Source organism: Acanthopagrus latus, chromosome 15 (genome assembly GCF_904848185.1).
Source record: "Acanthopagrus latus isolate v.2019 chromosome 15, fAcaLat1.1, whole genome shotgun sequence".
Classification (NCBI taxonomy): domain Eukaryota; kingdom Metazoa; phylum Chordata; class Actinopteri; order Spariformes; family Sparidae; genus Acanthopagrus; species Acanthopagrus latus.
In genome coordinates, this window is record NC_051053.1 from 539,561 (window position 1) to 552,648 (window position 13,088).

The window sequence follows — 13,088 nt, forward strand, 5'->3', positions numbered from 1 at the left end:
TGCTCGAGTCGGTCTTCCAACTCGGGCCATCTCGCCTTGTGTCCGCGGAAACTCAGCTGCGTCTTCTTGACCTGTCGCAGCTCGTTTTCCATCTTCCTCCACTTGCGAACCATGGATTCATTGATATTGTATTCCCTTGCTCGATTCCCATGTTCCACCGCGTAACTGACAGCTTTCAGTTTAAACTGTGCTTCGTAAGCGTGTCTCTTTGCCATTATCGGGGTTGCCAAAACAATGACGCACTTACCGGCACAACGTTCTCATCTAGTCCTCCGTTACATCCGCCTTACAACAACAACAATAACGCCCACACTTCACACTTCACCCTTCAACGTTCTCATGTAATCCACCTTACAAAAATACAACACATTAGGCGCACTGCACTATAGGGCGCGCCGCACATTTTGGAGAAAATTTGAGACGTTTAAGTGCGCCTTATGGTCATGAAAATACGGTAGCTGTAAAGTTAACTTTCATTTCAGCTCATCCTCATTCCTCTCCAAAAAGTTTTGTTAGATCATAGTAGCTCTTAGTGGCATACTGTACTCAGACTGGAGGTACCACACCTACTCTTTGAGTCCTTAATCAACATTGCTGATCAACAAGTGTCAGGAAGGGAATATAAAATATCATTAAAATGCTAAAATACACTGGAGTGGCACTTCATATTACCGGGAAGCAGTAGTTTTAGTGAACAGGTACAGTGCTGAACAGTGACCTGTGCAGAATAACTGAGCACTACAATTGTGTGTTTTTTTTTTTAATGGAGCTCCTGGTAGGTCATATACATTAGAAATAGAAGTGTTCAGTATTAAATATAATAAAATAGCCCATGCTTGATTGAACTACTTAATACATCATGTATTTTCAGCACATCTTACAAAGTAGGCAAAATAATTTACATAGAGTTTATTACATATTAAATTGATTTTACATTAATTTATTAATAACTATTTTGTATTTCACCCATAAACTGAATCCACCTCACATTTACATGTTGATGTGTTAAGGATTCAGGCCATGGACATCATCAGGCTGAGGATGGTTTATAGCTGCATGTTGGCTTTACACTGGTCCATTGTTGGTGGTGGCAAAACAGCCAGTTGTACATTTCTGGGAAATACACTGACCTCTTCGGCTTGCAGCTGTGTCTCTGGGCAAGTAGACAGGCGCAGTGTCAACAGGATGTGCAGCCTCTCTCTTGCCCAGAGATACTCTGTCAGCAAAAGAGACACTTAAGTGAAAGAGTATTACCCAAGAAGAGCAGGAGCTGCCTTGTCAGGAGGGACTGCATAAGCCAAATAGGTCTGTGTGTTTACTGGGGAAACTACTAGTCACAATGCCCTTTATTAGTGCTGCTGCTAATCACCAGAGAACCTAAAGCAACCAGAATGCAGTACAACATACTGAACCACACTGTGAGTGGGAGGTGCTTAGTTTAGTTGGGGAAAAGGAAAGGGGACAAACCAGGAATGACAAAGGGAACGACAACCAAAAAGACACCATGAATCAGGGAGACACAGGAGCAGAGCAGAACAGGACGGGAAACTTAGCAGGTGAAGTGACAAGACATAAGTGTAGCACCCTATAATATAATCATTTACTGAAAATGTAATACAATTTGCACTTAACTCGATCAAAGGTGGGTCTTGTTTTTGTTTTTTTTGTTTTTTTCAAAACTGATAATGTAATACTTGACAGCTAATGTATTATATATGTTCATTTTCAGTCCAGAGTGCTACATTTTTTGTTTTGAGAATCTAATAATGTTATATTCACTGGATTTGAAGCAACAGTATGTTGATTGGGTCAAACTGCAGACCTTGAGTACCATACAGCCATATGCAACTACATCCTGACCCTACTGAGTGGGTGATGAACTTACCTCCTTCGCTCCACTCAGATATAAGCTTCTGAGCAGCACTGGAGACCCCAGGTAACTCTTCCCTCTTCACTCCATATATTTCCAAGAAAACAACTTTCAGTAACACTTCATTTGAAGAGGGTATACATAAGCATTCACCTGCATACACATTACATGACACCTGACATAAACATAGGCCTACATATCCACTCATAAACTTAAAAAAAAACATAAAAAACATAAACTAACCACACACACACACACACACACACACACACACACACACGTGTATATGGAGCAATACTTTTATTCTGCACCCCTCTATGCCCTGTGGGTGTATTATTTTTGAAAAAATCATATATTAATAAACATACTCCATATTCCACCCTTAATTAACTTCTAATTAGCATGTAACATGACATGTGGTCAATAACAAAAATCTAATCTGTAGAAAAAACTAGTCTAAAGCCTACCACTGTCCTACCATTATCAGACTTTTTCTGGTATCCTACAGAAATCTGAAGGTACTGATGTTGAGACATTGCATACTCACTTACCAAGTGATCATATAAAGGGAGAAAGCTTTAATGCTGCGGGACATATTTTCAGCTAGCCACCACTGAAGAGACCCTGATCATGTTCTTCCTTGCAGGCCCTCTAGTAGCCAGGATGCCGGTGTCCGAGATTAATTAACATATCAAAAGCATATTTTTTATAATGAAACTAGTGACTGAAATTACCAGCAGATAGCGTTGTAGAAATGACGTAACATCAATAAAAAGGCATTTAAATGGACATATTGACCTTTAGACAATTACTTTCACCACTAAAAAAAAAAAATTGTACTATCATAGAAAGAACATACAACTTCAGAAACCCTGTATAAACCCCAAAAAGGAGTTTGAAAAATAACCATGTCAGTTGTCATAAACTTTTGTCATTTTGATGCTGACATATTTATTTAATCTTTATTTATACAGGTAAATCTCATAACTCCTCCTTGAACTGGCACCTTATCATAGTGGAGGGGTTTGAGCACCTGAGTGATCCACATGAATGTGTTGGAGTTTACCCCAGTGAACAAGAGGGTCGCTTCTCTGCACCTTCAGGTCGGGGATAGGTCTCTCACTGTTGTCTAAATTTATGGGCCGAACAGCAGTGCAGACTACCTGGCCTTCTTGGAGGCCCTGGGAGGGGTCCTGGAGAGTGCTCCAACCGGGGACTCTATCGTTCTACTGGGGGACTTCAACACTCACATGGACAGTGACAGTGTTACCTGGAGGTGTGTGATTGGGAGGAATGGCCTCCCTGATCTGAACAGGAATGGTGTTCACAGTCTGTCCATAACAAACACCATAACAAACAGACCTGGCAGACCCAAACACGTTGTGAGGGTCTGCTGGGAATGTCTGGCAGAACCCTCTGTAAGGGAGGTCTTCAACTCCCACCTCTGGGAGAGCTTTGACCAGATCCCGAGGGAGGCTGGGGACATTGAGTCCGAATGGACCATGTTCGCCACTTCCATTGTTGTCACGGCTGTCCGGAGCTGTGGCCGTAAGGTCTCTGGTGACTGTCGTGGTGGCAATCCCCAAACCTGGTGGTGGACCCTGGAAGTAAGGGATACTGTCAAGCTGAAGAAGGAGTCCTATTGAGCCTGGTTGGCTCGGGGGACTCCTGAGGCAGCTGACAGGTACCGGCAGGCCAAGAATGCAGCAGCACAGGTGGTCGCGAAAGCAAAAACTCGGGTCTGGGAAAAGTTTGGAGAGGCCATGGAGAAGGACTACCAGTCAGCCTCAGAGAAATTCTGGCAAACCATCCGGTGCCTCAGGAGGGGGAAGCAGTCCTCCACCAACACTGTTTACAGTGGAGGTGGGGAGCTGTTGACCTTGACTGGGGACATCGCCGGGCAGTGGAAGGAATATTTCAAGGATCTCCTCAATCCCACTGACACACCTTCCATAAAGGAAGCAGAGGCTGGGGGCTCAGAGGTCAACTCATTCATCACTCAAGCAGACCGGGGTGGTGGTCCCCCTATTCAAAAGGGGGACCGGAGGGTGTGTTCCAACTATCTGGGGATCACACTCCTCAGCCCCCCTGGGAAAGTCTATTCCAGGGTACTGGAGAGGAGAATTCGGCCAATAGTCAAACCTTGGATTCAGGAGGAACAATGCGGTTTTTGTCCTGGCCGTGGAACACTGGACCAGCTCTATACCCTCTGCAGGGTGCTTGAGGGTTCATGGGCTTGCTCCCTGTGGGTTCGGGCAGAGCTCCCACCTCAAATGGAGGTAAATGAAGTATCTTGGGGTCTTGTTCACAAGTGAGGGAAGGATGGAACATGAGATTGACAGGTGGATCGGTGCAGCGGCTGCAGTATTGCGGTTGTTGTATTGGTCTGTCATGGTGTAGAGAGCGCTGAGCCGAAAGGCAAAGTTCTCGATTTACTGGTCAATCTACGTTTCTACCCTCACCTATGGCCATGAACTTTGGGTCATGACTGAAAAAATAAGATCCCGGATGCAAGCCGCTGAAATGAATTTCCTCCGCAGGGTGGCGGGGCGCTCCCTTAGAGATAGGGTGAGGAGCTCTGTCACCCGGGAGGAGCTCAGAGTATATCCGCTGCTCCTCCACATGAAGAGGAGCAAGGTGAGGTAGCTCGGGCATCTGTTTCGGATGCCCCCGGGACCCCTCCCTCAGGAGGTGTTCCTGGCATGTCCCTCTGGGAAGAGACCCTGAGGAAGACCCAGGACACGCTGGAGTGACTATGTTACTCAGCTGGCCTGGGAACGCATAGGGATCCTCTCGGTAGAGCTGGAAGAAGTGTCCGGGGAGAGGGAAGTCAGGGTGTCCCTGCTCAGGCAGCTGCCCCCATGACCCGGCCCCAGATAACGCAGAAGATGATGGATGGATGGATGGATGGTAAATCTCATCACATACTGTATGTATGACAGTATGTCAGCTGACCACTATGGGGGTTAGGGTTAGGGTTACTCTACATAGAGTAATATGTCAATTTGCCATTGAAAGTGATATAATAACCATTTGAGTAGATATGTGGGCCTATGTTTATGTCAGGTGTCATGTAATGTGTATGCAGGTGTTATGAATGCTTATATATACCCTCTTCAAATAAAGTGTTACTGAAAGTTGTTTTGTTGGTTTGTGGTTGTTTTCATGAGGTAGTGATTTGTTGGAAATCTGTGGAGTGAAGAAGTACGTTTAGGGAAGAGTTACCTGGGGTCTCCAGTGCTGCTCAGAAACTTATATCTGAGCGGAGCGAAGGAGGTAAGTCCATCAACCACTTAGTAGGACCAGGATGTAGTTGCATGTCTCTGAGTATCTGCTCATATGCATATGGCTGTCTGGTGCTCAACGTCTGCAGTTTAACCTAATAGTTATTCTCTTGTTTCAAATCCAGCGTATATAACATTCCTAGATTCGTAACACAAATTGTAGAACTCTGGACTGAAAATGAATATATATATATATATATATATATATATATATATATATATATATATATATATATATATATATATATATATATATATATATATATGACATTATCTGTCAAGTGTTACATAATCAGTTTTGATAATAAAAAAAAAGACCCACCTGAAAATGTAATAATTTACCAACAATGTAATAAGGTATTACATTATTGGTAAAAATGTTACTACAATATCAGTCGGGATATTATATATAAACAACCAATCTTTTCAATCAGCACTGATTCTGTTCTCATACCCGCCTCAGTGGCTCTGTTACCGTGGTGCTGTGATGTGATGTGGATCAAATCACTGACTGTTGTCTCATTGATGTATTTTAAGATGTGACCTCTGACTCCTGGAAGGGGTGGGGCCTTTGACTTGTAGGTGATGTCAGAAAGCAGCGAACATGAGTCTCCAATCCCATTACTCAGCTTCTCCCACTGGTGTTTGTCCTTACAGAGGACATAAGAACAAGGATATATTTTCAGACAAAGACCAATGGTACAAATGACCATGCATATACAAATAAACACACACATCTAGGCAGGGCTGTTTCTTGCTAAATGTGGACTATGCGGGTGCATAGGGCACCCGCAACACTAGAGGGCCCCCTCAAGTTGCAAGTCCGGCCTCAATATCTGAGGAGTGACCTGACGGAAAAGGACCTCTGCTGAGGTTCCAAGTGAGCTGAGGTGAAACATACACCTGCTGATTGGTCAGATCTGGTCTCTACTGATGGTCAGATCTGATCTCTACTGCACCACATTGCTATGACGACCAGTACTGATAAACGAGGCGAGGTATGTTGCGCTGAGCCACCAGTAATGGTCATTCACGGCATGGCATCAAAACGAACCTATTCATCTGGTTCAGAAAAAACAAAAAATAAACTAAAAAACCCTCACAGGATAAAAGTATGTTTTTTTTCATATATGGGGTGGAGGGGGGAGCTTCAAAGTGAAACTCTCGCCAAAATGCAACCCGGGCTTTTTTTGTGAATGTATATGTGTCCTTTGTGTAAAAGCATAATTACGATGAAAGAACCACTTTTAAGATTTACCACATTTTTGTTTTCAGGTCAAACTCATTTTAAATGGGAGTGCTTGGGGCAAATTAACGATAGCATCAAAATCGCTATTTTTAAAACACTAAGAAGGCTCGACACAACATGAAACTGCACGTAGTATCACCAGGGTCTCTACACATGAACATGAGCATTGAGAACATTGTTTGTGTACACAGAGTTCACTAAAAAGAACACTTTTGAACAACTCAACTTAGGAGTAGCTTCTTCCGCTCACAGGCATCATGGCAGCCGAGAAGTATTGATCTCAGAATGCAATGTAACATGGATGAGAGTTAAGGTGGAACGCTACTGTCTTCCGGCAAAAACTATCCACACGATATCTTATGTGACTTTTCCAGCTTTTGATTTTAGTCTTACTATATACTTATATGAGGCTCCTTTTTCTTCACGGTCCATATTGTTTTTCCATTCACGGAACTAAGCTTTAGAAGCGGTCCACTTTAACTGTCCTTCATGTTATGTTGCATTCGGAAATCAACACTTCTCACTGGCAGGACGACGGCAAGCGGAAGAAACATCTACTAATGTGAGTTGTCCAAAAACTCTCTTTTCAATAAACTCTGTGTATAAAAACATTGTTTTCAATGCTTGTGTTCATGTGTAGAGACCCTGATGATACTATGAGCAAAGTTTCATGTTGTGTTGAGCTTTCTTAGTGTCTTAAAAATAGCACTATTATAAATAATTTTGATGCTATCGCGAATTTGCCCCTAGCACTCCCAATGAAAATGAGTTTGACCCGAAAACAAAAATACACTGAAAACAGTGTAACATGCAGTTGTTCATTCAAACCAATAACTGCCATTTAAAACAGGATAAAATTGATTTGATTGCGAAACTCATTCTTTTTGCATTTAGAAACATAAAGTTTGATTTTTACTGAACTAAATATATATAGGACCCAAAACAAAGTTTAACTTTTCTCAATTTGTTTTTTTTTCTTCATGACCTGCAGGTAATATTTTTAGTTTGAGTCGAATGTGACTTGCGCATGGACATGTCAGACCACATGTCCCATAGCTCTCTTTCGGCATGCTGGCCAAGACGCACCATTTGACATCGTGGATATTGTTTACACAAGTGGCAAAACAGTTGCTGATAATTAAAGTTTTAGTGTTCTAGTGCAGGGTTACTCGCATATTTACCAGACAATATCTACCCTCTTTTAGATAAGGCAATTGGTCTTCATTTGTTTTGATGTTAAATATGTTGCATATGGTTCATATGTTAAAGATGAATAAATACATTTAAAGTAATCTGTTGGCCAAGTGTCTTGTCACATCCCTTCTGGACTGTGGCGCAAAGACTCTTGGGTAGTCTGTTGTTGTTGGTGTAATTATGGTTCATTAATATGTTTGTGAATAGGATGTAAGACGGTTGCAGGTTAATTCCCATCCTTGTTCTGTGGTTAAATGTGTCAAGTTACCAAAGATGATAAAATGTTGGTACTGTGAGTGAAGGGGTATTTGCTGGGAAAGACTTCCCGTCTGTTAGGCTATCGGTGTTTTTAAATAAATGGCGAATCTCTGGCTAAAGTTTGCAAAGCTATACCTTGCGTACTCATTGTTACTGAAGTGCTGTAGTTTTTTGTTATAGTTCATAAGATAGAAAATACAGGGTGTTTTTGAAGTAAATTCAAATATAATGTGAAAAATATAGTTTGGTGATATGTAAATGAGTGAACTGGTGCCTATGCAAACATATACACGTATTCATGTTCATTTAGTTAAAAGTGAATACATCAGGTTGGTTCAATTTAAATGTATTAGTTTGGTTCAGTAACTAGAATGTTAAGAAAATCATTTAGACCAAGGCAAAGAATTAAGGTTGGGTCAAGTGCAGTATTAGTGTTTACATCAACATAAAATAATCAGGTCATAAGTAGTAACTCAATTTAGATTCTGTGAAGTCAAATATTTTAGATGTGTTATCTGGACATTTTTTTTTCTTTAAATTTGAGCAAGGTTATACTTTTGTCAGTGAAGGTAAATCTTAAAAGTGCCTCTTTGTCAGAAAAAGAGGACTCAGATACAGGATGGCAGCAGTGAAGACAGGTTTTATTTCCCGAACAGTAACAACTGCAGATAGAGTGACAATGTAACAGGTGATGGAAATCTATTGTCCGAGGACAAACACACAGAGAAAAACACAAAACAGAAACAGAAAATGCTCCCGTAGGAGGAAAATGAATCTCTACCCTATCCTTAAATCACTTCATTCTATGAAAATTAGCAAACAAAAATCACTCAATGAGGAAAAAGCATACAGGCTATAAAATTATCTACACTCGCTATGCTGAAAAAAGAAAGAAAGAAAAACGCTCCAAAGGAGAAAAAACAAACGCTATGAAAATTAACTGTCTAACAAACAAAAGCACTGACCAAAATTTTATCAACTCAAAATCTGTCTTCTACAGAGGAATACTATTACAAGAAACACAACTAGGCAATACTTGGATACTCTGGATACTCTGGATCAAGGCAAGGCTGTGAATATGGCTGAAGTACTCAACAGGACGAACAACATACTCTGGCAACGCAGAGCGGGGAAGACAAAGACTTTATATACATGAGGGAAGGGAGCACCGGTGGAAACAATCAGGGATCAGGGATGACATCGGACCGGTGACACAAGAGGAAGGGCAAGTGACCTATAGCGAGTGGAGAGTTACCTTTCAAAATAAAACATGAAATTCACAAGACAGAAAACCCATGACAAGACATCCCTCACCACGGTGTGACACCCTTCTGTCGTAATTATGCTTTTACATGAAGGTTTGACGCATATACATTCACCAAAAATCCTAGGTTTGTCACAGTGCGGTGAGGGATGTCCTGTCTTGGGTTTTTTTGTCTTGTGAAATTCCGTCATAGACCTCCTATGCTATTAAATATTTGCCATGTAACATTACTTTAATTTATCAATTTTAGTGTGTCCACAGTTTATAGGTCTTTAATGTGAATTGTGCAAACAACACTTGTACACATTAGGCCTATTGTGGATTATTATGGACTATTGTGGCAGTGGATTATTGCTCTGAGTGGATTATTAAATCTGAGTTAGTTACATCTTTACCACATTTATTAGTAGTTATTAGTTATGTGGCAATATAATTTGCCTACATTTCTACAGTTTAGTCATGTGTTTGATGTATTTGTTTTATTCATAATAACACAATTTAAAGTAAACTATATTACATATGACCGCTAGTTATGCCCACCGAATATAGCTATATCATCACTTAGGCACAAGCAGTCCACTTTGTAATGCCCTGTGAAATATGTCACACTGCGGTGAGGGATGTCTTGTCTGGGTTTTCATGGTTTTTTTTTTTTTTGGTTTTTTTTTTTGAAAAGTAACTCTCATTTCAGGTCCCATGCCCTTTTTGTGTCACCTGTCTGGCGTCTTCCCTAATCCCTGATTGTTTCCACCTGTGCTCCCTCCCCGTGTGTGGTCTTTGTCTTTCCCTTCTTCATTGCCAGAGTATTTCTTTCATCCATCCTTGTTCAGTCTTCTTCCTTGCCAAGTTTAATATTGTCAAGTTTTGTTTTCTCTTTAGTATTCCTCTGAAGAAGAGTGATTTTGTGTTAATAGTTTTTTGGTCAGACCTTTTTGTTTCAAGCCAGATCATTTGAAAGTGGTTGCTTTTTTCCCTCCTTTTGGAATGTTTTTTCTTTTGATAGATTTTGTATCATAGAGTAGTTAATTTCAATAGCCTGAGAGTGATTTTGGTTCATTAAATTTTCATAGAAATGTGTTTTTTGGTTTTTTTTGTAGTCTTCCTTTTTCCTCCTACAGGAGTGTTTTTTGTCATATCTGTTTTCTTGTCTTGTCCTCTGGAGCTTAAGAATTTCATGGCCGATTGTTTTGTCATTCTGTCTGGAGATACGAATCAGAAAATAAAACCTGTCTTTACCATTGCCAATCTGCATCTGAGTCCTTTTTGCCGAGTCTGACAAAATATACACAAATATTCCTTTAAAATCACATGGTGCTCATAAGTCGTTTATCTTTTTGTAACTGACAAGTACAATGTGTCGAAAGCTGCTTAAAAGTGACAACTTTCAAATTGGGTGCATGCTAACATAACTCTATATATAGTATGAATATTTGCTTACAATCTATTTTGCTTGGTAACCTGAGGAGTTTTATCTTTGCAGGAGCAATTCTGAAATATTTTGGAGCCGCGGACCACGAAGCAGCAAGGCCGCCTTCAGGAGGATGTTTAAGTTTAAAATGTTTTACAATCTAAAATAAACATTTTTGATGAACACTGCATCAGTTTCATTTGACTATAGAGGATCCCCATTGTTTACCTTGTGTTATCAGATTAACTTGCTCAGGTGGGTCAACTTAAGATGTTTTAAATTTGAGAGGTTTTCACGATTCCATCCTTCTTAAAATGTAATTGTTACATCAGTTAGGAATCAAGGGTTAGGAATATGTCAATCGTAGTTTGACAAATTAGGGGCCCCCAAACAGCATCTTGCATAAGGCCCCCCAAAAGACAAACAGCCCTGCATCTAGGACATAGTCAAAAATACAGAATTACTACCCAAAACAAGACAATTTGTTTGTTCCTTGGTTCAGCACATGCCCTGCATAAACTGCACATATCTAGACATGCGGCAGCATTCTGGTTATGCTGCAATGCAGAGTTTAGTTGCAGAGGCTGGGAGTCCAGCCAAGAGTGACTTACAGTAGTCCAGGTAGGAGATGACACCCAGGTTTCTCACTGTTGTCGAAGGCAATACCATGACATCCTCAACAGTGACTGACAGGTCCATGCTAGTGCAGTCTATCCCTATGATGAAGAGGAGTTCAGTTTTACTGACGCTGAGTTTGAGGTAATGCGCAGGTTGAGTTTGAGGTTTGGACAAGGAGCTGTTCCATGTGACCTGAAAGTTGCGATTTGTCAGGTATGATGTGAACCAGGTTAGAGTAGGATCAGCAATGCCAAGTTCAGCGGTCAGGAGTCAGGAGAATTTGGTGGTTGACTGTGTCAAACGCAGAGGATAAATCGAGGAGAATGAGGACTAATGAGTCGGCTGATGCTCTGGCAGCACTAAATGACTCAGTCACTGTGAGGAGTCACTGTCAGTCAAGGAGGTTGTTGTGTAAAAGGATAGATGGTTGTGGACTGTGAGTTCAAGGGTTTTAGAAAGGAATGAAAAAGAGATACAGCTCTGTAGTTTTGGATGTCAACTGACTCTAGGATGGGTTTCTTTGGGAGTGGCTTTTGTGTGGTATTGAAAGGAGCTGGAATAATGCCTGAATGCCTGGGCATATAATTTATAGCACTGGCGCTGAATAATCATCATCATCACTAACTATTTTACTTTGGTTACAATATCTAGCTGTTGTTCAGACAAGTAAAAGGAGGGAAACTTTAGCTTGTGATCCTCCTTAGTATTACCTATCATGATAACACTCTTTTTGGGAAGTGCAAACCATAGTTCGTACAAACTCTGAGCAGTTGCTGTAAGCCAGCACTATATGGTGACATAATGATTAAATCATCAGCGTACATTAAATGGTTAATAAGTTGACTCCCCACCATACATCCATATACAGGTTAAAAAGGACAGGTGACAATATTCCGCCTTGTCAGCAGCTAACTATTGACTACTGAATAGATTTCGCTAATCATTTCTGCTAATCATTGTGAGTGTTTTCAGCTCTATGTCATCTCATCTCCCCCCTCTCCTGGGTCTCCCACTGTTACACATACGCAATCCCCACATGGACTGGTGTTCTGCCTCCATTTCCAGCTGGAGTGTCTTTTGCCAATCCCATTGTATCCACTCTGCCACCACAACTGTGCTCCTGTCCCTTCCAATCGCCTGTACAACCTGTCACACCCCAAGAGAGAGAGTCGATCGAGGAGTATATAAATAATTCTCGGGACTTTGGCTTAATCCGGCCCTCCTTATCCCCCCTCGCGGCTGGCTTCTTCTTTGTGGGGAAGAGGGATGGAAGTCTTCGCCCCTGAATCGACTACTGATAAATACCCAGTACCCCTGATCGACCCATCATTTAAGTCTCCATGTAAGGCCTGGATTTTCACCAAAATGGACCTTTAGAATGCCTACCGCCTGGTCCGCATTTGAAGGGGATGAGTGAAAGATGGTGTTCAACACCCCCCTGGGACACTTTGAGTACAGTTCGGTGTTTTTAAAGCCCCTTTTGTTTTTCAAATTCTTTTCGATGACATCCTTAGAGATATTTTAAACCATTTGGAATGTGTCTATTTGGATAAGCTTTCTTATTTTCTCCAGAACTCTGAAGTAACACATTGGGCAAGTGAGACTGATGCTCAGTGTCTCTTGGACAATAAGCTCTATGTGAAACCAGAGAAGTGTGAGTTCCACTCAGCTGAAGTCAGCCTTTTGTTATTTGTGATAGCTCAACGGAGGCTTCAGCCAGACCCCGTTAAGATCTCGTCCATAGAGGAGTGGCCCACACCTTCCACACGAACACAGCTACAATGTTTCCTGGAGCTTGCCAAATTTTACCAACGAATCATCCGTGACTACAGCCAAGTCGCAGCTCCTGTTACTTAACTTACCTCCTGTTTCCCTTTTTACTTGGTCTCCCGGTGCTGACACAGTCTTCAAGAAGCTGAAGGTATTGTTAACTCATGCCCTCA

General features: G+C 41.4%; 1 protein-coding gene across 8 annotated transcripts in view; it reads right to left on the minus strand.

Moving 5' to 3' along the window:
• The window catches only part of eno4 (enolase 4), a 68,449-nt gene that overhangs the window by 10,533 nt on the left and 44,828 nt on the right, over positions 1–13,088 (minus strand). For 3 of the 8 annotated variants that reach the window (XR_005079176.1, XM_037122783.1, XM_037122781.1), the window contains exon 10: positions 5,630–5,804. The exons of 1 other annotated variant lie outside the window; for it this stretch is intronic. Coding sequence is in view for 4 of the 7 variants with exons in the window: in XM_037122783.1 (XP_036978678.1) it covers positions 5,630–5,804 (175 nt within the window). In the remaining 3 variants the exon portion in view is untranslated. Of the gene's footprint in view, positions 1–5,608; positions 5,805–11,138; positions 11,244–13,088 lie in introns of those variants that run through there. 4 more of the 8 variants (XR_005079175.1, XM_037122780.1, XM_037122782.1 and 1 more) reach the window with 2 other exon arrangements.